We start from the raw sequence: 27,658 nt of genomic DNA, 5'->3' as shown, positions 1-27,658 counted from the left end.
TATACCATTTATATCTACATGACTCACTGTCCTATAAGTATTCCTAAGCAGTTTGTGGGTGTTTTGTTTCTCTAAAAGAGTTTTAAGCTCCACAAGAACTAAACTCTCCCTTATATTATTTTTGTGTCTATTTCAACCACATCACCTCTCTCCAAATAATCAGTACATAGTAATACATGTTTATAGAACACTGGTATGGAATTAAAGCGAAAACACCTCTATTCTCAAACATTTACTGAAATCACAATTCTTTAACTGCTGAAATTGGTCCTGCTCTAAACATCACTGTTGGTAGAGTCTATTTATATCAATGGTGGGGCCCCAATGATCCCCAAAGGGGCTGGGACCATTAATAAACATTAATCACAGTGTTGTTGTTGTTTTTTAAGATTTTATTTTTAAGTAATCGCTATACCCAGTGTGGAGCTTGAACTCAGAACCCCTGGATCAATAATCACACGGCCAGCTAGGTACCTCCACAGTGGCTTTGTTTTAATTCCATCTCCATTTGGTTCTTCTTGTCAAGGGCAGCAGTCACTCCTGTTGTCAATTTTGTATCCCTGAGCCCTCTACCTTGGATCCACCCCCCCTCCATACTCCTGTGCCTCTCAGCTCTATTAAACTCCTTAAGCTTAAGATTAAGAAAAAAAAAAAGGAGGAGGGGGGAAAGAGGAAGAAAGAAATAATAAGAAAAAATATGGGAGAGATGGATAAAGGGTAATAGGAACTAAATAAAATGACAAGTGTAGAAATGTCAAAGAGTAGTAAAATGATTAGAAGAGATTAAAAATGATTAGGAGATATTATATTGGGGCACCTGGGTGGCTCAGTGGTTTAAGCATCTGACTCTTGATTTCAGTTCAGGTCATGATCTCACAGTTTGGGAGTTTGAGCCCCACATTGGGCTCCATGCTGATGGTGCACAGCCTGCTTGGGATTCTCTCTCCCTCCCTCTCTGCTCCACCCCTGCTCTCTCTCTCTCTCTCTAAATAAACTTTGAAAAATTATCATATTTCTTACTCGAGTTACATGACCAGAAAAGAATTATGTTAATGTATAATTACCTTTTTAAAAGTAGTTTTATCCTTTTTTCTGGAGGCATACAGATAATTTACTGAAAAAAACATTCTTGGGGCATGTGGGTCATTCAGTCAGTTAAGCATTTGACTCTTGATTTCGGCTCAGGTCATGATCTCATGGGTTCAGGAGATCGAGCCCCACGTCTGGTTCTGCACTGACAGCTTGGAGCCTGCTTGGGATTCTCTCTTTCCCTCTCTCTCTGTTTGTGCATGAGCACGTGTGCATGCTCTCTCTTTATCAAAATAAATAAACATTTAAAAAAAGCATTCTTTATCACTGGCAAAATATTAAGCAAGGGGCTCCTTTCTACATTGTAATAATTTACATTTGACTTGGGTCCTGACACTAATTATATCACCAATTTTCATATAGGACCATGAAATCATTAAGAAATAACTCAAACTTCAGGGGTGCCTGGGTGGCTCAGTCAGTTGAGCATCTGACTCTTGACAGCAGCTCAGGCTGTGATCAAGATCATGCTGAGTGTGGAGCCTGCTTGGGATTCTCTTTCTCCCCCTCCCTCTACATCTTCCCTGCCTCACACACATGCACTTTCCCTCTCTCAAAATAAATATATAAACATTAAAAAAACAACAACAAAGAACTCAAATTTCAAGTGTCATTACACCAAAGTATAAAGTTATTTAGTCATGTGCTTAGAAGGTAATGACCAAGTTAGATATTCACCAATGAGAATGCTCCATGAGGTTGAGACAACAAATAGAAATAGAAGTTCAGAGAGAAGGGCCAAACTCATAGTTATCAAAGAAGCAATTTTTCAAAGAAAGGTTGTTTCAAGGCAAAAGAGCAAGCATTCCTGTAGCATTAGGAAAAAAAAAGACAACAGTTGATGGCAATAAGTGAGAACTACATTATTACATCTTACTTGTCTGAGGTCAATGAATGCTAGCTGCAGGGTATCCCCCTGGAATCCTGGCACGGGCTCAGAGCTGGCAAACACTATTTAAAAAAAAAGAATAAAAACAAGATTGTGAAATATACAAGGATTTAGCCACTAAATTAATTTCTACTCATTACAAATGTATTATAATATTTACACATAATCATTTCAAATGAAGACTATTTATGGCCTTCAATTTCCACTGCTAAGAATGCTCTCCACACCCATTACCACAAATATTTTAATAATTTTAAACTTCTAATCTACCGTTTAATCACTGTAATCCTTAATTACAATAAATTTAGAATGGTTATCCCAGAAAAAGTTCAAGAGTAGTAATATACTTCAATCAAGAAAATTTTTCTGACTCTATTTAGCCTTAGGTGAATGATTATAGAAGCATTTTGAAACTATACCAATTCCATGGCTGTCAACATATTTCAAAAATTCTCCTTTGTTACAGAACATGCTTATAAAAATCCTACCTCTAGCTAAAAGCAATAATGGGCAGACACATAAAAAGTCAGCTTTATATGCAGACAACAGGTAAAGTGTTCTAAGTAGCAAAATGACGATGATGCAGGAATGTCTGTTCGTGTCTAATAATTTTTTTCCATAGAAGGAATCTCATCTCTTTAAAAACTAAAAAATACTCTAAAACTGAAAAATACTTCAAAAATTTTTTTACTTGAAAATTTTTAATACTAGTAACATAGCTTGTTTAGTTACATTGAAGACAATTCCAGTATTAGTTATTTTGAAGACAAAAGACTTTTATCTCACAAAAAAGACCTTCTCACTTTACATGAAAGCTTCTCTGATAAAAGAATGCCAGCAAGCATTCTCTCCCCTCATTAATATCTGAGTTTTCCTAAAAAACATTACAGATTTTTCATTTATGAATTTATGTAAGTCAGTATTTTAGAAGCCATTTAAATTTTCAACCTATATATATAGTTCTTGGAATAACAAAAATAATTCTAAGTTCAGTGCATTATATGTGAAATATAGTTTAGAAAGGCTCAGAATCATGTATTTGAATTTAAATACATGAAAGCTTAGCATAGCTTAATTTATCTGGCGCTTTTAGGGAATGAAAATGTCAAAATAAGTTTTTGTTGCTGCTCTTGTTTAAAGATAGTGTTAATTTTGCTTGAAGCATTAAAACTTTTTAATCTTAGGTATTTTTTGATGGAATTTTAAACTGTAACATAATACTTCCTTTGGTTTTAAACTTTTTTTTGAGTATTCTAAATAGTATTCAAACGTTTCTTAATTCTCTGGATTACTGTTAAGAACATTTTTTATTCTGTACAGTACAATACATTCCCAGGACTGCTGCAGTATTAAGGTCATTTATTTATTTATTTATTTATTTATTTATTTATTTAAATAGCTCAGAATGCTGTGCTGTTTGGGTTCTTGTATCTAGCCTTTATAATTTTTCTGCCTTCTCTCTTGCAGTTTTAACATCAATTCTTACTCTCTGCTCTCTCACTCATCTTATTAATATGCTACCTTTTATAGTCTCAAACTGGCTAGTCAGCTAATCAACTACTAGAATTGTGTCTAAAGAGCAAATACAGCCTGAGCAGGGGCCTCTCCCACAAGTAAGGTAAATGGGTTTTATATATGCCTTTGAGTATATGTACTTTTCTAGTAAGAGTAACCTTTTTGCTACTCAGAGGTGTATCATTTTTTCCCTTTATTTCTTGGTTCTCTGCTATGTACTTAACTACATATGTAGTTACGGCCATTAGATAGGTGACTCATTAGATAGATAGGTGACTCACTTTTCTCAGGCCCCCTATTTCCAGAAAACTATGATTTACTGAGCAAATCCAGCCACACTTCTCAATATTTAGTGTAATTCATTCACATCATTGCCTTTTCGTACAGCGAAGAGTAGCATACTTTCATACTGTAGCAACCCCATCACCCCCAACCATGTCCCCAGTAATTGAGTTGTCTTTCTCTAGTACCATCAGGTCTTAATTGAAAAATAATAAGCAAAATTATAATAACCTATTAAAAGTAAAAGTATTTTTTTAATGTTTACTTATTTTGAGAGAGAGTGTGTGTGTGAGTCAGGAGAGAGGCACAGAGAGAGAGAGAGAAGAGAGAATTCTAAGAAGGCTCTGCACGGACAGCGTGGGGCTTGATCTGAAGAACTGTGAAACCATGACCTGAGCCAAAATCAAGAGCCAGACACTTAATTGACTGAGCCACCCAGGTGCCCCAAAAGTACTTTTTAATTTAAAGAGTAAAAAGTAGTTTTAAGACCACCCAGTATATTGTTGGCTGTTTTGACCACAATCTCAGGCTACTGTTTCCAAGTAACAGTTCACTATGAATCCCTAATGGTTTCCCACCAAGGCTGTAAATGTTAGCTCGGCTTCTGCCATTTCCACGTATACATACCCATACACAGAAAATAAATACTTCCTTTAACACAAGGAGACTTACTTTATATATCAGGCATAAAAATAAACTCAATTTCAATTATTATCTAGTTCTCCCAGATATCTCTCCCAGATTAAGATTAATATCTTAATCTACCAGAATTTTTCTGGACTGAAAATAATCTGCCATTTTCTTCTCTTTCAGAAGTTCCTATTTAAGGCACTGTAGTTTAAGCCCCATTACTTGGCATCAAACCAAAGAGCTTAGTGTCAAAATTATAATAGTACCATACATTTAAATAGCACCTCACAGTTTACAAAGCACTTTCTCACACACCACCTACTTTGATCATCACAATAACTTATTTTAGTAAATAGGACATGCAGATGATGGATCATAAAATCTTGCAGCTAGAAGAGAAACTCCCTTTGAAATACTTTCACTAGTCTCCTGAAGGCTTTTTTTTTTTTTTTTAATTTTTTTTTTTCAACGTTTTTTATTTATTTTTGGGACAGAGAGAGACAGAGCATGAACGGGGGAGGGGCAGAGAGAGAGGGAGACACAGAATTGGAAACAGGCTCCAGGCTCCGAGCCATCAGCCCAGAGCCTGACGCGGGGCTCGAACTCACGGACTGCGAGATCGTGACCTGGCTGAAGTCGGACGCTTAACCGACTGCGCCACCCAGGCGCCCCTCCTGAAGGCTTTTGAAAGCCACTCAGTACTTCATTTCATAGATTAAAAAATTAAACATGTCGTGACATTCCCAGGATCTCATAGCTAATTCAGATCTCCTAGCATTGAATCCATTGATCCAGAATCTGATTAAATATTTAGCCTCTATCTTTTATCCTATCTCTCACAAGAACCTAACTAATATGGAAGTGCCACTTACTAATTTATAGCTCTCAGGCTTCTTCTCAAATGTTTTCTAGGGATAGAAGACAATTTAGCAATCTGATAGTCATCTGGTACCGAGGACCATTTGTAATTATATGCTATTCAATTTGTTCAATGGCTTCATATTTTTTTCTTCTTTAAAACTCAAATTCACTCAGTCCTGTTGTCTCTACCTTCTGAAACATCTTGAGTCTGAATCTGATTCTACCTTAGTCCAAGCTATCTTCTTGCTTGGATGTCAACACACACTCCTTTCTGATCTCTCTGCTTCTTCTGTGCCACTCTTCCATCCACTACTCCCTGTGTGATTTATGTAAGATATAAATGTGATTGGTGCCACTTCATAGTTTAACATTTTTTTCAATGGTTCCCCATCACCTTCACAATAAAGCAAGACAAAAAAGGTCCTTTATAATCTGGCCTGTGCCTATCTCTTTAGCCTCATCTCTTACCACTTCCCTAGGAGCATCTTAAACTCTTTCTATACCAAACCACCTGCACTTCCTTGCATATGCCACAGTCCCTTTCCATAGTTTCTGTTATCCTTCTGCCTGGAGCAGCCTTTCTCCCCTTTTTTTCCATCAGATAACTCTTACTTATCCTTCCATCCAATCATCACCTTCAGTGAAAAACTTCCATTATCCTACAAGCTGGGTGAGTCTCTCCTTGTTCTCACTGCAACTTCCTGTGCACAGGCTAACCACACCACCCATTTTGCTATCTTGTAATTGTTTGCCTTTCTCCTCTTCTTTTCCATCAGATAACTCTTACTTATCCTTCCATTCAATCATCTTCATTACCCCACAGGCTGGGTTAGCCTCTCTACACCACCTATTTTGCTATCTTATAATTGTTTATCTGTCTGGGTCTTCCCACCTGACCAGGAACTCCCTAGGGTAGAGAATATATTTTAATTTCCACATCCCTATCCCCTAGCACGATGCCTGACATGTAATGAGCAGTCAATAGAAGTTTCTTAAATGAATGAAGGAAAACTGAACAAATGAACAAATAAATTCTAAAGGGATGCTATCCAGTCTTGGTAATTGATATATTATGTAGCTTGTTGTTTAGCTCATGAATGGCGCTGTCCAATAGAATGTTATTCAATAATGGAAATGTTATGTATCTGCACTTAACTGAATTTTTAGTTAATTTAAGTTTAATAGCCACATATGGCTAATGGACTGTAGAGCTAAAACATTCTGTGTTTATATACTACATTTATTTCAAAATAATTGAGGATGGCTCAAAAACATTAGAGGTATTGTTTTTACTAATTAAAACTAAATTGTTGAGTTCTTCCACTAAACAAGAAACTTGTGAGATGCAGATCATTTCTTTTACTTTTATATAATCCATGTCTGGTGTATCGGAAATATCCAGTAAATGTGTTGAATGAATGAATGAAAATAAAAATAATTCATTTCTCTGCCGACTCCATAAAACGGTCATCCCCCGACACTTGCAGTGCAGCTCTTCCTGCCCATGGGTCCTGTCCCTGTGCTTTAATAAAATCACCTTTTTGCAGCAAAAAAAAAAAAAAAAAGTCATTTCTATTAATATTGCCTATTGGTCCTAATAATTTTATTTTTTTTAATTTTAAAAAATGTTTATTTATTTTTGAGAGAGAGAGAGACAGAACGTGAGCGAGGGAAGAGCAGAGAGGGAGGGAAACACAGAATCCAAAGCAGGCTCCAGGCTCTGAGCTGTCAGCACAGAGCCCGACATGGGGCTTGAACTCACAAAGGCAAATTTATGACCTGAAGTTGGACACTTAACCGATTGAGCCACCCAGGTGCCCCAATGGTCCCAATAATTTTAGAGATAGATTTCAACCTCTGAAGTTTTAAAGCATTGAATATTAATTTTTGGAATCCCTTTAAGTATTATCTTCAGATTCCTTCTTGGCTCATCCAGATCCTCATTTTGTATATGATTTGTCATATTTTGGGGTTTCTAGGTTCTCCCTCCAGTCATCTTTTCACTATTTCTATTTAATAATCCTACTTTCCTATTATAATATCTGTGTCTGTGTCACTTAGCCATGCCATGAGGGGTATTTTTAAAAAACACGAATTGGGGGTGCCTGGATGGTTCAGTCCGGTTAAGCATCAGACTCAATTTTAGTTCAGGTCATGAGCTCGTGGTTCATGAGTTCAAGCCTTGCATCAGGCTCTGTGCTGACAGCAGGGAGCCTGCTTGGGATTCTCTTTCTCTCCCTTTGTCTCTGCCCCTCCTCTGCTTGTGCTATCTTTCTCTCTTTCAAAATGAATTAAAAACCAACCAACCAACAAACAAACAAACATGCATTGATCCTGGTCTTCCAATAAAATTTAAAAATAGTTTCCAGGAAAAAAAAAAGTTTCTGGGCTTTCTAAAGTTTTGTTTTTTGTTTTTGTTTTTTTAGGGGGGTCAGAAAAAGGCAGCAGAAAGAGTGAGAGAATCTCAAGCAGGCTCCACGGTCAGCATGAATCCTGACATGGGGCTCACTTCCACAACCGTGAGACTATGACCTGGGCTGAGATCAAGAGTCTGAGGCTTAACTGACTGAGCCACCCAGGTGCCCCAAAAGATTTTGTTTTTAAGTAATACCTTCACCCAACGTGGGTGGGGCTTGAACTTACATCCCCAAGACCAAGACTCTCATGCTCCACTGACTGAGCCAGCGAGGCACCCCTAAAGTACTTTTTTTAATGTTTACTATTTATTTTTGAGAGGGGGGGGGAGGGGTAGAGAGGAAGACAGAGGATCCTAAATGGAATCTGTGCTGACAGCAGAGAGCCCAATGAGAGGCTCTAATTCATGAACCATGAGATAATGACCTGAGCCAAAGTTGGACACTTAACTGACTAGGCCACCCAGGAGCCCTAATCTTTTTTTTTTCCTTAAATAAAGCTAGTATAAAACTTTGGGGGGTTTTCCCCTCTTTTTTTAAACATTTATCTATTTTGAGAGAGAGAGAGAGAAAGAGAGAGAGCGCGCACATGTGGAACAGCACAGAGATGGGAGGGGCAAAGAGAGAGGGAGAGAGAATCCTAACCAGGCTCTGCCTTATCAGCACAGAGCCCTACACAGAGCTCAATCCCATAAGCTGGGAGATCATAACCTGAGCTGAAATCAAGAGTCAGACACCTAACTACTAAGCCACACAGGCACCCCTGGGTTTTTTTCTCTTAAATGTCCAATTTGACCATTTATTTTTTGAAAGCAAAATAACTTCATGATATACTCATTTCCTCTTATTTTATGCTAGAATATGGAACTTCATAATAATAAATGATCCAAAGTTTTAAAATACCCTAAAAGAAAGACTAGAAAGGGAGATGTCTGATCCTAGTGGGAAGGTCATTTAAAATAACGGAGTAAACCTCTGCTATATCAACCTAACCAGGAAGAGGACAAGTCTGAATTAATTTAGAAGAAAACTGAAAGCAAAAAATAATACATGCTATGTAAACTGTGATTATAATGACCAAAAAATGTCTTCCAAATTATCCATCTCTTAAGTTTTAAGATACTAAAGAATATTTGTAGATAAAAACACAAGTTATTTGTATATATAACAAAGCAATTTGCCTTCAGGATCTAAATAAAGACGTGCAGGATTTGGTATGGGAGTACAAAGACTGCTAGGATGTCAGACTGTAAGTATATATCCTGGCATGGAAGTACAAAACCTTCCCTGAAATTAAATACAGAGGAAATAAGTCCTTAAACAATCTTGTCCTAGGCAGACAGCTATTTTTACAGTGGGGTAGGGAATGTGCATTATTTGGACAACATCTACATAGGACATGTAGAATTGTCAGGGGGTGGGCGGGGGGGAAGGGAAAGAAAGAGTCATAAGAGCAAAAAGACCAAAAGAATTGACAAATGATTGAAAGAGAGGGTGAGGAGGTGAGGCTAGTCTGAAGACTGCCTGTGGATGGCAAAGCAGGGGCATATAAAATGGAATAATTTTGTAACTAAATAAAATGACTGGAAATAGTCTGCATATTGAAGAGATTCCTTATGATTCTGTTTCTTGCTAGAGCTGAAGATTTAAAGTAGCTAGGTAGAACTCAAGTTTTGGCTAGGCAAAGAAAGTATTTGAAGTGCACCAGTTGTGTCATTAGAAGGAATGACTAAGAGCACCATCTAGTGGTTTTTCTGATCATGAAGAACTCATGCCTGGGAGTCGAGGGTCTTATTAGAATTCTTGAGTCTTACTTAGACTTATATTGTTACATGTGGTTGGCAGCAATGGGATATAAGCCTCTAGGACCAAATGCCCCTCTACATTCATCACCTCACTTTTATATAAAGTAGTATCTAATCATCGTTCCTGGAATTACATATGGGCAAAGTAGTCTTATCTGATACCTTATGTCTATTAAAACCAGGACCAATTCACAGAGGCAAAATAGCATCCAGAAAGAGACACTGGGCTGGCATCTGGGTGGCTCAGTCTGTTGAGCAATTTTGGCTCAGGTCGTGATCTCACAGTTTGTGAGTACAAGCCCCACATCAGGCTTGCTGCTGTCAGAGCAGAGCCTGCTTTGGATCCTCTGTTCCCTGCTCTCTGCTCCTCCTTTGTTCATGTTCTCTCTCAAACAAAAACAAAAACAGAAAAAAACAAACAAACAAACAAAAACAACAGCCACAACAACAACAAAACTAAACTAAAAAGAGGCACTGGGGCGTCTGCGTGACTCAGTCAGTTAAGCGTCCGACTCTTGATTTTTGCTCAAGTAATGATCTCAGGGGTTCATGAGTTAGAACCCTGCACTGGGCTCTACACTGACAGCTGCTTGCAATTCTCTCTTTCCCTCTCTCTATGCCCCTCCTCTGCACACTCTCACTCTGTCTCTCAAAATAAATAAATAAACTTAAAAAAAAGAGAGAGATACGAAAATACTGTTCTATGGATATATCCACACGATTTTCCCTGAATCCTTTTATTTGGAGGTATAGATCTCTTTTCAAGACTAGCATTAAGAGGCCTTGAGGTCAAAGCCGTGTGTGCGTGCACAAAGACACACGCAATCCATAAAGAGCCTTCATCTTTTTTTTTTAAGTGGGCTAAGCCTTTATCCAAATTGAAAAAGACCAAGGCCTTTACATCTAGAGATTCATCTGTTCCTCAATAACTCACCATTGAAGCAGAGGCTAGTACTCTTCAATCTGGAGCTTTTCTAACACCTATGGATTTAAGATGTTAAACTCTTAGGAATGGATACCCTCATTTGGATATTTATATAGAATGTATTAAAAAGGACATTCTAGATCTATTTTGGGGTACTTCAACTCTTTCTGATTGCCTGATGCTCTGGAAATACTCTGTATTTTGTTAGTGATGTAAAAGATTTCAGAGATACCCTTATAAAAACTTAAGAGGACATTTTGATCTTTTCCTCTATGCATTTGCATTTGTAAGGAACCTATGTCGGGGCCCAATATATAACAGGTGTTTAGTAAGAACAAAACAAAAGCACACATAAGATTTAGAACATCTGCTTCATACCAAGCGTGGAAAATCCTCTTCCAACCAAGAAGCAATTTCTCTTGAAGTTATACAAAGTCTATTATAGGATCAAAGGTTCTATGCAGCTTTCAGAGGCAGCTACATTTGCAATTCCAAATGGACGCCTTCCTGACTTCTCCAGCCAGGTAGTTATAGTAGCGTTGTGGGTTATAGTCAAGTTAATCAAAAGTATCCACTTCATTCATGCATAGACCCTACCTCATATTCTTAATCTATATAAATTTTTCTCTAAATTAGGTCTACTTCTTATACTTTCTCACAGTACCAAATACTTTCAAAAAATTTAACAATTTACAATCATATTTACCAGGTGCAATTATTTAATGATTGCCTCCCCTGGGGTTAAATCCCAAGACAGTAACAATCTTTTCTATTTTGTTTATCGTTGTGTTGCCTAAATACCAAACACACAGTAGATAAGGAATTAATTAGTGTATTTACTCCAAAGCCCCACATTGTTTTGCCTTAAATTTTTCTGCATCTCAATCTTAAACTAGGATATATCTTGGAAATTATAAATTTCAAATCTTACATTTTATAGGAAAAATTGAGGCTTCTTGATTGTCGGTTTATTCAAAGTCACTTGCCCAAAAAGAGCCAGGACTGGAACCATGGTCTCAACTTTCTGACATATATTCAGACCATCTTAAGGCTGATTTGAAAGAATTTTTAAAAAAATTCTATGTAAGGGGGCACCTGGCTGGTTCACTAGTGGAGCATGTGTCTCTTGATCTTGGGTTATAGGTTCAAGCCCCATGTTGGGTGTAGAGATTACTTAAAAAGTAAAACCTTAAAAAAAAAAGTTCTACATAAGTTCATATAATTCTGCATTCCTGAACCCAGACTTTAAAAAAATTTTTTTTCAATGTTTATTTATTTGTGAGAGAGAGAGACGGAGCACAAGCAGGGGAAGGGCAGAGAGAAAGGGAGACACAGAATCTGAAGCAGGCTCCAGGCTCTGAGCTGTCAGCACAGAGCTGGACACAGGGCTCGAACCCACAAACCGTGAGATCATGACCTGAGCCGAAGTCAGACACTTAAGCGACGGAGTCACCCAGGTACCCAACAGGCATTTTATCAAGTTTTGCCTAGTATGCGTTAAAAAAGAAAACAATCCAAAAGGGTAGTAAAAATAACCCTTTAAGAATACATATTGTTTTCATAGAGATTTTCTTTTTTTTAATGTTTATTTTTGAAAAGGAGGGAGGGAGGGAGAGAGAGAGAGAGAGAAAGAAGGGTAGAGAGAGGGGGGGAACAGAGAATCCCAAGCAGGCTCCACATGGTCAGTGCAGAGCCCTATGTGGGGCCTGAACTCACCAACTGTGGGATCAATGACCTGAGCCGAAATCAAGTGTCAGACACAACCAACTGAGCTACCCAGATGCCCCATCCCATAAGAATATATTAAAGAAACTTTAACTCTTTAGCTCAGAACAGATAAGAGTTAAAGGGTTAAACATACTCATAAAATATGTTAAGAACTTTTATAAATGATTAGTTATGTCTGTATCAACAACTTAAATGGTCTTGAGTTAAAGTATAGCATATCAGTTGGCCTTAACTTTTTGACAACAAAGGCAGAACTTTAAGAGACAAATGTAAATTATAGAGACTTCTTGATTTGTTAATTTGTTTATTTATCAACAAATAATGCTGTGAACATAGCATTCTGCAAGGTGCCTACAACTAAAAATTCTATGTTGAATCTAACGATCTATCCTGGATGTTAAATCTCTCTTCTTCTCTCTCTGCCCCTCCTCCTCTCCCTCTCTCTTTCTCTCCTCTTTCTCTCCCTTTTCACACCTGTCCTCAGTATCCAAATCATGACATGCATTCTCTAGGTCTCTTCCACTGTGTGATTCTAACCATCTTAATCATATCAAATTATACCTTTACCCACTCAACAATTTTATGTATTTCCTCCTCCTAAAGGTCTGGAGTCTACCCTTTTCTCTTCATCCCCACTGCCCAAAGTCAAGCTCTTTTTATCCGTCATGCAAAAAAGTTCTATAGTCTTTTACCAGGTTTTCCTACTTGCATTATCTCATTCCAGTTCAATTTCCACATGACATAGAGTTAACTTTCTATGATAGATTTTATCATATCATAGTCCTGATTAAAAAGCTTCCATAACTCTCCACTGCTTATTAAATAAAGTCCAAGCATTAAATAAAGTCCAAGCTTATTAAATAAAGTCTAACTTTTTTCAGCCATATCTTCTAACGCTTTCATCATGCATCTTGTAGTCTAGTCACACAAGACTGTTTGAAGAGTCCCTAAGTGTTCTCTTACCACAGTGTTTTTGTCTATGCCATTCCCTCTGCTCAGAATGCCCTTCCCTGCTTTTGATGAAATCTTACTCATCCTTTAAGACCCAGTTCAAATTTCACTTGTATCACGGTCAATCTTCTCAACCCCATGGAGTGAAGAATTGCTCCCTCTCTACTACAATGTATATTTATGTGAAGAATCGTTATTAAAAAATAACTGTTGGGGCGCCTGGGTACCTCAGTCGGTTAAGCATCCGACTTCAGCTCAGGTCATGATCTCACGGTCCGTGAGTTCGAGCCCCGTGTCGGGCTCTGTGCTGACAGCTCAGAGCCTGGAGCCTGTTTCAGATTGTGTGTCTCCCTCTCTCTCTGCCCCACCCCTGTTCATGCTCTGTCTCTCTCTGTCTCAAAAATAAATAAACGTTAAAAAAAAAAAACCTGTTATGTCCTATTGTAGTTATTTACGTGTCTGTCTCCTCCCAACCAACCAGGCTGAGATCTTTGAAGCTTCATTCATCCTGGATTTCCCAGTACATAACGGGTAATAGGTTCTCATTAAACATTTAAATAAATGAATCTTCTTATAAATCAGTTGACTTTACATGGAAAAAAAGTCAGATACAGATTGAAATTTTAGTGCAAGCCAGTTTAATTCACAAATATGTGTGTTACAAGGAATACTAGAAAAAATTGTTTAAAGCAGTAAGTGAGCACAAAGATCACTGAGAAGTCTTTCACCACCAGAAAAATAAAACAAAACAAACAAAAACTAAAAGCACATGGTTGAATGATGACAGAAACTAAATTATTTCCATCCTCCCACTTCCCCAGCTTCAGTGAGATGTCCAGTGGTTTCTACCAGCAGACTAACACTCTGAGGCCTAGGAAATATAATGTTTTCACAAAGTAATGATGATGGAAAAATAAACACTCTGTTTTCTGATCAAACCCAATTAAAGGAAACTCTAATTCAGAATAAAGACCATTTTGATGCTTATATTTCATGCTCACCTCCTATTGCTTAAATTCTTTGATGTAAGCCTCAAGTTTCCCAGGATCTCTGGTGGTTCATGGTCTCTAATTCCTGATCCCTACTACCTGAATTCCTTGGACTCTGGATCTCTTGCTAGTATAACACAGAGTAGTAAGATTTTATGTTAATCTCAAGAACCAGTCACTGTGTTTTAAGTAACAACTTCTGAGCATCTTGAAGAGAAAGTAATTACTATGAGTCTATATGGATTTATGAAGAATCGTAGTAGTATCATTTTCTTCTTTTAAAGGGTAGATTGAGAAGAAAAATCCAAAGGTCGTTATTATCCCTATATGCAAGGTATCTGACAAACTTGCTCATTACTTTGAGCAAAACCATGAGTTAGGTTCAATTAGGGAATTAGTAACTGGCTGAAAAAAACCTCTTAAGATACTCATAAAATTCTGAATAATGGAAACAAGTCAATATGAAGGGCAGGCCCATATAATGTGGTACTCAAAGTTTACTGTGCATCAAAATCACCTAAGAGTCCTATTTAAGGAGAAACTGCTGGGTCTGGTGCCCAGAGTTCCCAATTCAGTAGGTGGGACCCAAGAATTCACATTTCTAACAAGTTCTCAGGTCCTCACCTGGGGATCAGGTTCTGAGAACCACTAATGTACTGTAGCTCATGACATAGTTATATGGTTCTGTTCAACATTTTGCTAGTAGCCTCGTTAAATACATAAAAAGCATGATTACAAATCTGTGGATGATATTAAATTTTGATATAAAAAGATCTCAATAGGTTAGTTGTGGGACAAATCTTAAAATTTAATAGGGATAACTTTAAAATCCCAAAACAAGTATAGGATAAAAAAACAGAGCTTAATAATCTCCCTCCCTCAAGAGGCAAAGCATAAGAGACTCTTAAAAACTGAGAACAAGCTGAGGGTTGATGGGGGATGGGAGGGAGGGGAGGGTGGGTGATGGGTATTGAGGAGGGCACCTTTTGGGATGAGCACTGGGTGTTGTATGGAAACCAATTTGACAATAAATTTCATACATTGAAAAAAAAAATAATCTCCCTCCCCCCCCCCCCACCCAAGCACACACACACACACACACACACACACACGCATATAAAGAGAGGAAGAGAACGATACAGAGGTTTTAGAAGACTACACCTTCAACAATAGAAGAGTATACTCTGGCAACCAAAATAGGTAATCGTAGTTTAGGTTTTATTAATAAAGTACAGATTATGGCACAATGTATTTGATAGTCCAACTGCAGATTATACTGGTTCTCCCACAACTGGGTATCTCTGTAGTCAACTTTGGGTACCAGACATTAAACAGAAGGTAGTCAAACCAGTTTGTTCAAAGAAGATGTTTGGATCTAAAATGGTATTACATGAGAACAGTAAGAGGAATTGTTGATGTCTGGCCTTCAGAAGATTTAGAAGGATGGAAGAGCAGTTTTCATATAATGGTCTTGTGGCTGAGGATTTGTTTTTTCTCTGTATGATCCTAGGCAGAACTGCCACATACAGACTGTATCGGACTGCTTACTACATACGGGTGTCCAGCTGAGGAGAGGAGAGGGGAGGAAGGGAAGGGCTCACATTTCACTTGATAAGCCATGTGCCTTGGTGGGAGTTGAGTCCAGCTGGGAAAGGGGTGAACTTTTTCTAGTTCATATAAAACGGACAACTCTAGAGGACCTTTTCCTTATAGTAGGGATCCCACTTCTAATTTGCACAAAGGCAGTGGTGACAGTAGCCAAGGTAGAAGTAGCTCCATTGAGAGAAGTTGAGAGAAAGGGATTTCACCTCACTTTAAGAAACTGATAGAGTGATGTATTATACAGAAACACATTTTCTGAAGAGTAGTTAATCCCCCAAACTGGATGTTCAAGGACTAGCTGGACAACTTCTTGGCAGGGTTATTTAGAGAGGATTTCAAGGTAGAGGAGTATGTGTATCTTTATTACCAAGTGAGTGGTGAAACTCCATGATCGTTTGGCTTTTAGGATTCTACATTTGAACTACCTGTCTATCTTCTTTCTGATCCATACCCCAATTGATTCCTATGGTATCCAGATCCCTTCTCTTCACAAATCTATGATGCATTCTAGCCTTCCTCCTATCTAGCCAAATCCCTCTCCCCCTCTGCCTGCCTCAGTATGTAGAAAGCATACACACTGCATTCATACTGAAAACAAACCTTTTACCTTATTTTTTAAACTGTTTATTTATTTTGAGAGAGAGAGAGAGCGAGCATGAGCAGGGAGGGGCAGAGACAGAGAGGGAGAGACAGATTCCGAAGCAAGCTTGGCCCTGTCAGCACACAGCCTGATGCAGGCTCAGTTTAATGAACCATGAGATCATGACCTGAGTCAAAATCAAGAATGGAACACTGAACTGACTGAGCCACTCAGGTACCCCTAAACTGTGTATTTAAAAAAACTGCTTTCTGGAGTGCCTGGCTGGCTCAGTCAGTACAGCATGCGACTCTCGGTCTCCAGGTTGTGGGTTTGTGCCCTACGCTGGGTGTAGACATTACTTAAAAATAAAATCTTAAATTAAAAAAAAAGAAAAGAAAAACAAGAAAAAGAAAATACTGCTTTCTTCCAGGTTTAAAAAAACAAAACTACTACTTAAAATGAAATGAAAACTTAATTCTCTTAATATATTCATTAGAAAAAAAGCTGTTTCATTTTTAAGTGATTTGTGAATCAGTCACTAAAAGTCATGATAGGGGGTAGAGAAAGTCTTTTACGCCAGAAAGAGAGTGGAATAAACATGGAAAATGTAATGTTGGTTTATATTTGTTCCATGAGTACTAAATGTATGATACTGTATTAAATAATGATTAAGTAATACATGATAAGTATTAAGGAGCAGTGCCAACCATAGGCATAATCTTAAAGAAAGCTGAATTATCTTGGGGGTTTGTCTTTGAATTCTGGTCTCTCCCTTTCCATATCTATAGAGTCTGAACCTTGGCCCCCATCAGGCTGGGGGTTACCCTTCTTGTATTTGAACTCAGATTTCCTGAGTTATACCTTATACTTAGGATTCTTCTTGGTCTCTTCCAAGAGAATAGTGCTTTAAGAAAATATAAACAGAGGTGCCTGGGTGGCTCAGCTCAGGTGAATGTCCGACTTCGGCTCAGATCATGATTTCGAGGTTTGTGTTCGAGCCCCGTGCTGGGCTCTGTGCTGACAGCTCAGAGCCTGGAGCCTGTTTCGGATTCTGTATCTCCCTCTCTCTCTCTGCCTCTCCCCTGCTTGCGCTCTGTCTCTCTCTCAAAAATAAATAAACATTAAAAAAAATAAAAAAGAAGAAGAAAATATCAACATAAAAAGTTAACTGAAGGTAGAAACTATCCTATAGAAAGCAGAGAGGCACAGATTTGGGGGTTTATGTACCTTTCGGTAAGTAGAGCCAGGCTAGCCTTTTATGAAGAGGGAAGAGAACACAAGATCTAGATACCTAAAGATACCTAGCCAAACAGTAATTTCCATTTCTGAACAAAAAACCTCAGAAGACATAACCAAATGCCAATAAAGGGTTGAACCACCCAATTATTCTGAATTCATTCAAGATCTAATAACACAAAATGCCTAAAGCAATATTTATGTAAGATATTTACATATGTAATGTCATACTGGAATGATAACCTAAGATAACTTTTACAGAACTTTAAAAAAAAATCAGTTTCAAACTACTTGTACAATGGAATAACAATTACTTTGAGCTTAGAAACTTGGGGGAAAAAGTGTTTTTTAATAAATATTTTTAAAATACAATATAAAAATATACATATTTTTTATTGTTTTAAATGTTTATATACTTACTTTTGAGAGAGAGAGGAGGGAGGGAGGGAGCAGGGGAGGGGCAGAGAGAGGGAGACAGAGAATCCTAACCTGGCTGTGTGCTGTCAGCATGGAGCCCAAAGTAGGTCTAGAACTCACAAACTGTGAGATCATGACCTGAGCCGAAATAGTCAGATGCTTAACCAACTGAGCCACCCAGGCATCCCTAAATACCATTTTTTAAATGATAGTTTTATTTTGAGAAAGATATATAATAAACGTTTTCTAACTAGAGAAAATAGAAAGGCTTTTTAGGAAAAGAAAATGAATGCTTCTCTTCCCTAAGGAAAAATTAATTTCCTTTTCCTTTGTGAATAAGCATCTCTTTTTTTTTTTTTTGAAGGGAATAGGTACATTTTTTTGTTTTTTGTTTTTTTTTTTTTCAACGTTTTTTTATTTATTTTTGGACAGAGAGAGACAGAGCATGAACGGGGGAGGGGCAGAGAGAGAGGGAGACACAGAATCGGAAGCAGGCTCCAGGCTCCGAGCCATCAGCCCAGAGCCTGACGCGGGGCTCGAACTCACGGACCGCGAGATCGTGACCTGGCTGAAGTCGGACGCTTAACCGACTGCGCCACCCAGGCGCCCCGGGAATAGGTACGTTTTAAAAAAACTTTGGACTTATTTTTTTGTGCTGATCTTGATCAAACAGCTTACATGATTATTCTTTTTAATATTAATTATGGTTTTCTTAGCAGAATGCCTTATACAGTGGGCAAATATTCAATAATTGTTGAAAAAAAGTCACTCTTGCTTCAGCTGCAAACTGCTGATCAACATCAGCAAATTATTGCAAAATTTGCCTCAGACAAATATTTTATAATCCTTCTTGTGCCCCACTGATTTCCAATTTATCAACAGTGGTGCCTGGCTGAATTGTCAACCAGAGACTTTCATTATTTAATCAGTGTACCATTCATTTGAAAGCAATGTTTGAAAATTGCTCTGTATACTTACATTCTTTATTTAAGGTTATAATTTAAGGTGATAGAACACACATCCAGAAGCATATATAAACAAGGCTAATAACCAAACAGCACATCTCGGTTTGAAGCAGACTGGCTAATGTCAACATTAGATTATAGAATCTGCTCACCTCTTGCCTACAGAAAACAGTGAAAAACAATGGCAAAGGTAAAAGCTTAAAAAATTGGGGGGGGGGGAATGAGAACCAAATATTCAGAATATAAAAGAAGCTTCATTTGGAATGTGGGGTCCTAAGATTATCTTTCCAGCAATTACCTAAAAAGCTACCTACCAGGGTGCCCGGGTGACTCAGTCTGTTAAGCATCTGACTTTGGCTAAGGTCGTGATCTCATGGTTCCTGGGCTGGAGCTTGCTTGGGATTCTCTCTCTCTTCCCCTCTCTCTGCCCCTCCCCAATTCATGCTTTCTCTCTTTCTCAAAATAAATAAACTTAAAACAAAAACAAAAACAAAAACTGCCTACCGATAAAGTAAGAATGACAAACTTAGAATGATTTCATTCATTTATGACCAATGTTAGGAATGTCCTGGCAAGAATGACCAGAAAAAGGACTGGGGAGGAAAATGAATCATTTTTCAATTATCCCAGTCTGTACTGCCACTTCAGTGCTTTCTAGATAGAGCTCTAGAGGCCCTAAACTGAAGCTGAGGTATTTTTCTCTTTCTGGAAAGAAGTCACTTCTAAGGCTGCTGAAAATCTCACTGATCCAGACCTTTTCCCTCTTTTCTGAACTATCCTTCTATATACCATTTTTTTCATATAATTTAAATATAGATTCCTACAAATGCATGAGATTTAACCAGTAAGGTACTTACATTCACACTGTATGACATCTAAGTTAAACTGCTGAACGGCTCCCATGCTTATCTGTTTTAACTCACTGTCCAATAGCATCTGCATTAAGGATGTTGACAGATGCTGGCAGGCTGACATGCAAGCAGTCTGGGCAACTTTCCCCTGTTTAAAACAAATACCAAAAACAAAACATAAATAAGCAAATAAGTAAACACAGAAATACACCATAAAGTATCAGAAAAATTATATACCTGACATTCTTTTTGTTGTCTTTTAGGGGGTACAACAGTGATTATTGGCCTTTCTATTTCTGTATTCTGAGTGGCTATGCTTTTAGCACAGGAATTAAAATTAATCTTGTTTACTTATCCTCCTCAGGACACAAATATCATCGAAGTTCTAACTGCACTCAGGAAAATTAAAAGACAGGTAAAAAACACATAAATTATTATTTTAGACCTCTTGAAATGTCCTACCAACATGATTTCAAAATCATCTACAGACCTAAATTTAGTTTTAAAATCATCTGATAATTTAGAAATATATGGTTAAGTAAACTACAAATATTTGTGGTTTTCTTTCACATTTGTATCATTATAAAATATTTTCTACCATAATAGCTCCTAAAAACTACAGAAATTTTCCCTGATAGCCTTAATTAAGGCTACATGTTTCATCTCTAGATTACAAAGCTGAATCACATTACATCACTTTTAGTATAAACTGCTTCTTTAGACAGATTTCAATTAAAAGCTTAAAATAAATGACAAATTACTGTAAAGACTCTGTCCTGTATAGTTTTCCTGTCTAATACTGCTCCTAGTATTTCTGTCTTCAACCTACAACGATGTGATTTGGTGATGGACTAACTCCTGTGATAGGATTCAAAGAGCCATGAATATGGTCAGAAATAATGACTTTTGGAAAATGTGCCATGTTTTGCCTCATCTGCATTAATAAATATTTACTCAGTGCTATTTGATAATTATTCTTTTCCTACTTTCACAAAGGCTAATCAAGTCATGAAAAAATCTCCTAAACATAAATGCTTCACTAAATTAGTACAGAAATGTTTTACACAGTTGATCTGTCAGGGAAGTAAGAAAGAACATAAATATATTTTTCAGATATTTATTAGAACATTTGTTCATTAAACTACACATTTAAAGTCAGGCTAGAAACAAGGCAATCTTTTTGAGTAAGTCTTTAGCATCTAGACACTATGCAGTGAAAAACTGTATCTAAAATGGAATCTCAATTTCTCAATCAAAAACGTAGAGATAAAAGCCAATGCAAACAATATATTTGACAGATACTGATGAACTGCCAAAAAGGAATGTAACAAACAATGCAAAAGCCAGCATGCTTCAAGATCCCCCAAACCCAAGAGGAATTAGTCTGGGAGACATGCAGCTCCATTCCCCAAGCACCATAATATCAATATGAATGGGAGGGGGACAAAAACGTAGAAAGAGGAGAAATCAATGGCATGTAATTTAATTATAATGTAACAGGCTTGACAATACTTAACAGGAATGTAATTTTGACCCAATGGAACAACTACTGCATTTTAGTTTCATGTACTTCTCCATCTAATCAGCTCCATGTTCTACTTATGTTGCCTCTATAATATACTAACTGCAAAACAGATTAATAAATTGCCCCCCTAAATTACTATTATATTCATTTCATAAGTAAACACACTATACAAGGTAAGTGGTATAATTTTAAAGTGATACTTAAAATTCAACATGGGTTCTGACGGTACAAATGACTATATAACAATAGTACTGAAGCCAAAAATGATGGTAAGAGTACAGAAATACAGGCAGCTATTCCATAAACTTAGTGGAAATAGGTAACAAACACACACACACACACACACACACACACACACACACACGTGCACGTGCGTGCTAATTTAACTTTTTGTTTAAACAACATACGTAATAATAAAACCCTAATACTAAATTTCTTCTGATTAAACATATTAAATACAGGCTTATTGTTCTCAAAGATACAAGATTAAAGTATCTGTAAAATATTTTATAAATCTTCAAATGAACTAAGTTCTTTTTATAGCCCCAAATTAAAGTTAATATAAAAGGTTTGGATTCTGTAAGCATTTTAAAAGTTCTATAAGATTATACATTTAAAAAAAATGTTTAATTCCTAACCATAAAATGTGCGCAAATATTCATAAATTTCCATCTATTGCTTAGAGAGAAAATGTTTAATGTTCCAAATATTTACACACCCAAAAAATACCTATGGCAATTCATTTCTGATGTAGCCCTTGTACATTTGGCATAAACAAAACACCCCTTTCTGAACATTACTATTGTTTTTATTATTGACATTCTTATAATATTATCATTTTCTAGAACAAAAATAATCTAAGTACTTTTGCAATGAACGATCTTTAAAAACTAGCCTGTTTCATTAGAGATGCTCTCTTTTTTAACAAACAAAACCAAAATAATAAATTTCAAGCACCTAGAAATTTCTGCTGCCCTCATCTGAAAAATTAGTTGCAACTATTATTAACATTTTCTTTCTCTTTAACACAAAGTTCACCAAGTAAGTAAAAACACCTGCCAAACTTTTAAAGGTAACTACTTTTTTACCCTCCTCTAACATTTTGCTGAAAAACAACTTGCAAAGAGAGAAAACCCTTAGACAAACTTCTTATATTTCAAAGGAACTTGTAAAAGAGAATCTGCTGACATATTAGATCCTTTTTGCATCACCCAAAAGCTTTTCTTCTAAGAACAATTGTGGTAAGGAGACATTTGGCTCCTAGGAAATTCCCAAAGGGTCAACCATATGCATCCTTCCATGGCACCTCCACAGCGCTGCTTTCTAGATCCATGTCTCAAAAGCAGCTTTCATCATTTACTTGTGTGTCAGTCAATATGATTTATGGACTGCATTCAACAAAGTCAAAGCATATAGAATGAGAAATATGACTACAATCTGCTAATTTGTTTTGTATTGAGCCACTTAAGAGTCAAAGACCTGATGTCAGACTGAGACCAGCAACACAATTAACCAGTCGGTGACAGATTCATCCATCCTCCCTGCCAGGCTGTGCCAATCAAAGACAGCATGAGGCGACATTTGGTGAAATCAGTAAGAAAACTCATTCTCTAGGCAACCTATGTGAGACCTTGATTGACACTTTTTGAATTTAGTTTGTGGAACACAGCCACTCTTTACCCAATAGTCCCTCACTGCAAGCTGTGAAATAAGGCTTTTAATGCCAATCACAGGAACAATAAACCACAAACCACCAACCCTCAGTTTAAAAGGAATCAAGAAAACACATCTGTTTGTATGTCAAGCCAAATTTCTAAAATAATTTACTATTATAGATTAGGCTAAAGATACTCCATTTCCTTTGAAACACCGCAAAATGACATGGTAACAAAAATACAACACATTTTATTAGATTATGGCTCAAAACTGTTTTGGTTTCAAAGTAATGTTTTGATAGATCTACTCTGATATAATAATAGGAGAAATGTAGAATACTTAAAAACTAATTTGACACATTTAAATTTTCATTTGAAGTTTTCATTTCTGTCTCACCATTCTCTTATTTCAAAGATCTAATAAAAAAAGAAAGGTTTGATTTCAACAGTAATTATTTGAAAGCATTTTTCAATGCTGCTTTCATTCTCTCTCAACTACATGTAACATAAAAATGTGCTCTTGAAATCACAACCATTCTTTCTGTATTGGTCTCCCTTCCTTAAAGATCCCAGGAGAATCCATTTTACTCTATTTATATTCCCACAAAAGGTCAACTTTGCACAATAAACTACTTTTTATTTAAGTAAAAAGAAATATATAGACTCAAAAATATTGTGCATTGCATTTATTGTTCTTTAAATTGATAACAGGTTTTGTTTTAAAAGGTTACATAACTCTTGTCAGAAAAAGATGGAAAACTGAAGTAAAATCATGGTCAATTTGAATATTAACTCTAACACTGGCAACAGAACTTATTAACTAATTCTGATTCTGTACGGCTTTTTACAATTATTTAAGTTATTAATTTTTTAAGTTGTTTAAATTAAAACAGTAAAATATTGCCATATTATTCTAAATCACTGCCTCTCCATTTGCTGCATAAATTTCAGTTGAGACTGTGAAATAGTCTTTTCAAAGGAAAGGCAAAAGAGAAAGGGAAGTATTGATGAATTGGTCAGTCTCCCAAAGAGCCACAATGCATAGCCTTTTTAAAAACTAACAGACTAAAAGAGTGAAGTCTTTCATCAAATGTGAAGTAAACACTAAAATTAGAAATAAATTCCTAATTGAAATATGAGAAAATATGTCTAGTTGAAAAGTAGACATTTTAACTTAAGAAATTTATTATTCTTCCATTTTATATACAAACCACTAAAGTTTTACTATATAAAACTACATCTTGCTCATATGTAAAGAATGTATTAAATAAATCATGAAAAAACATACCTAAAACATTAGAATACATGAAAATTTCCCCAAGATGACTTCACAAATGCACAAAGATCCTTCTAGCTCCTAAAATAGGCTTCTGTCTGAACACTGTAATACTGACATATATAGAACACTGAAATGTCTCAGATTCCCAATAATACAGAATGGGTGAGTTAGAAAGGGTTAAATATCAAGATGAATTCCTTCAGTGAGTTTTAATAACTTTATAACACTATCTTGAAGACAGATTTTTGAGATTACGCCAAAAACATTCATAGGTCTATCAAAATATACTCAACTCTAAACACCTCCAACATTCTCCAAAATACCTCTTTGACACCTCTATAGTCTTCTCATACCCTTTCTATCTCCCTCTAAAGTAGCTCTAGCCCCAAAAGAGTTGGTTCTCACATCAGTTAACCATAATCCCATAGTGAAGTAGGAATTCCCATTCTCCCTTTTCTGGCTTTTCTCCTCCTAACAATTCCCAATCATAAGGATATGAGACTGTAACACAAATGCTTGCTCTTAGGAACACACACACACACACACACACAGATTAAATAGAACACAATCATTTTAAAGTTGGGGGAAAAAACTCCCCAAACTGGGAAAACTTTAAGATAGCTGTAATACATGGCTATTTCTCTTTCATTCAAAACTTCCTATAGGGCTCATCAAACTTTGGTGGCCTTTTATTATTTTATTTTATGTTTTTAACATTTTTTCATTTTTGAGAGACAGAGACAGAGCATGAGTGGGGAGGGGTAGAGAGAGAGAGTGACACACACACACACACACACACACACACACACACACACACACAGAAACCAACGCAGGCTCCAGGCTCTGAGCTGTCATCACAGAGCCCGACACAGGGCTAAAACTCGTGGACCGTGAGATCATGACCTGAATTGGACGCTTAACCGACTGAGCCACCCAGGCGCCCCTAATTTAAAAAAAAAATCTTCTGAGCATGGCCTTAGATGATATGCAATATCATGACTTTTAGCTTTCTGTAAATATCATCGTTGATGTCATGACATCTTCCAACTCATTCTACCTTTAATAGGTAGAAAGAGAATGCAAAGACAAACAGAGCAGTAACGGTCCAGAAAAGGTCAAGGTTTTGAAGAAATGCCTCTACTTCCAAGCAATTGATAATATCAGAAATCAAGATAAAATGGTGAAAGCTGCATGCACTTTTGCCCAGACTAGCAAGAAGAGGAAACCAGTTTATGCTGTGTGGGAGCTGACAGGGATTATTTCTAACTCTTAAGCCTACTTGATAATAACAAATTGGGTAGTTAAGCATATGTTTAAGTAGGGAAACAATAAAATATTAAGGCTCTATAACTTTTCTCACTTGGCAACTGTAAGGAAAGGGAAGTTAAAGATGCGCTGTAATTTTCCCTGTGAAGACAGGGTACTATGACTAAGCCACAGAATTTAAGAGTGAAACAATGAAGCATCCCAGGAGCTGTTTTAATAACAGCTCTGTGACAGCAGAGCCATATCTTCATTTCTTTACATAAGCACCCAGCTCAGAGTATAAGGGCTATTTAATCATTAAAATGTACTAGTCTGTAATCCCAGTACAATTTAAAATTTGCAAAGAAGTTGCCAGAATCACTAACACGTTAGACAATATAAGTCGTTTCCACATGGCCATTAGTAAAATGGAAAATGTCAGTCAAGCCAACTGACTCTCTCTTATTAACATATGTAGGTAGGTGGCTGACCATCATAAATGCAGCCACATATACACGAGGATAACTGAGAGCAGACTTTTGTCATCCAAGGATTTAAATTTAGGTTTTGACCTTTTAAGAATCTGAAATTCCAGTGCAAGTAGGGCTTAATTTGATGAGGCACACATTTGAATAATATGCTCTGTGAAACTGGGTATGGGTGGGGGTGGGGAGGGTGATAATCACTGGGAGACTGAATGCACTCAATGCAAAGTCCCAACCTTCGAACTCTGTGGCTTTGCTGTCTTCTGTTAGTTGACATGGAAACATAACTCTTGTTAAGGTCTACACTTTTCAGGTACATTTTACAGCACTTTCTGAAAGAAATTACATGGCATAGCAGTATTCTCAAATTTGAATATTCTCAAAGTTTTGGGGTATACTCATTCAGAACGTCAAGGGCTTTCTGAATAGGTAATTTCACTGGGCTAAGTCTTAGACTGTGGGAATGGGGTTGGGGTAGATACTGTCAGATTCACTTCTAGTTGAGGAAGTACCTGGAAATGGATTTTTTAAAAGAATAAGGGAAATGTATCCAGTGGAGGGAGGTTATATATTTAAAACAAGACAAAATCTATACAAAGTGGGAGGGACTGATCAAGGTAAGTGATCACGTTAAGTTTTTTCTTCATTGTCATTTGCAAGACAATCTTGCAAATGACATTCAATGATACTCTGAGAGTATCTACAGTATGCCTTGCCAACTGCTCCCTTCTTGTTTCCAAAGAATTGACAGAGGCTTTTTTTTTTTTTAATTTTTTTTCAACGTTTTTTATTTATTTTTGGGACAGAGACAGACAGAGCATGAACGGGGGAGGGGCAGAGAGAGAGGGAGACACAGAATCCGAAACAGGCTCCAGGCTCTGAGCAGTCAGCACAGAGCCCCACGCGGGGCTCGAACTCACATATCGCGAGATCGTGACCTGGCTGAAGTCGGACGCTCAACCGACTGCGCCACCCAGGCGCCCCGAGGCTTTTAATCTCAATGCTACCATCTAACACACTGATTTTCATAAGTAGAAAGATTTAAAACATGACAGCTTTCCTACAATACCTAAGGTCTCCTGAATGAAAGAAAAGGAAGTGATTAAAATGTTGCTGGCCCTCTGAATCCTTCCCCGTATGTAATATTTGTCTGCACATGCTCTTTTGGTGGGATTTTCCAAAGGCCAACCTCCTTACTTTTTGTGTTACAGTAATTTACATACTCTTTCTGTAAGTATGTATCAGCATCTTGGCCTGCTGAATTTTGTTACCTCTGACCTGCACACATAATGTAAATATAAATGCACCAAAGCTGTTCCACCTTTCCCATCAGCTCTATCCTCATCCTTTTCCATTCTTGTTAGGCTCCATACAGGGAAGTAAAAAGAAAAGCAGGCTCTTTGGCACCACTAGATAGGGGCTCGCACAGGAAACCTCTGACTTCATCTTTCCCTATCGTCTCCTTTCTCTTCAAGGGATCTGACCTCCTTTTTGCTGTCTTTATCTGCTCACGATAAAAACATAATTCTAACTCATACATTCTCTTATTTGCATATTTTATTCCTTTTTCTTCTTCCCTGATTTCAACTTTTATCCATTTAACTTTGGAGAACAAATGATCTTTTGTATTTTTCTTTCTATTGTGGAATACAAGTTAAAGGGGAAGATACCATTTGCATTCCTAGAACTTTACCATTGCTATCTGCAACAACTTAATTAACTTTCTAAATGTGAATTCTC

The 27,658-nt window shown here is 37.0% G+C and overlaps 1 protein-coding gene across 8 annotated transcripts in view; it reads right to left on the bottom strand.

Moving 5' to 3' along the window:
- The window catches only part of EXOC6 (exocyst complex component 6), a 304,381-nt gene that overhangs the window by 36,548 nt on the left and 240,175 nt on the right, over positions 1 to 27,658 (bottom strand). For 7 of the 8 annotated variants that reach the window (XM_058697175.1, XM_058697174.1, XM_058697179.1 and 4 more), the window contains 2 exons: positions 19,736 to 19,877; positions 1,967 to 2,040 (listed from right to left, as the gene is read on the bottom strand). In XM_058697175.1, coding sequence (XP_058553158.1) covers positions 1,967 to 2,040; positions 19,736 to 19,877 — 216 coding nt within the window. Of the gene's footprint in view, positions 1 to 1,966; positions 2,041 to 19,735; positions 19,878 to 27,658 lie in introns of those variants that run through there. The other variant, XR_009252451.1, reaches the window with a different exon arrangement.

Source organism: Neofelis nebulosa, chromosome 13 (assembly GCF_028018385.1).
Source record: "Neofelis nebulosa isolate mNeoNeb1 chromosome 13, mNeoNeb1.pri, whole genome shotgun sequence".
Classification (NCBI taxonomy): domain Eukaryota; kingdom Metazoa; phylum Chordata; class Mammalia; order Carnivora; family Felidae; genus Neofelis; species Neofelis nebulosa.
The sequence above is the reverse complement of the archived record's forward strand: the minus strand, read 5'-3'. Positions and strand labels throughout refer to the sequence as shown.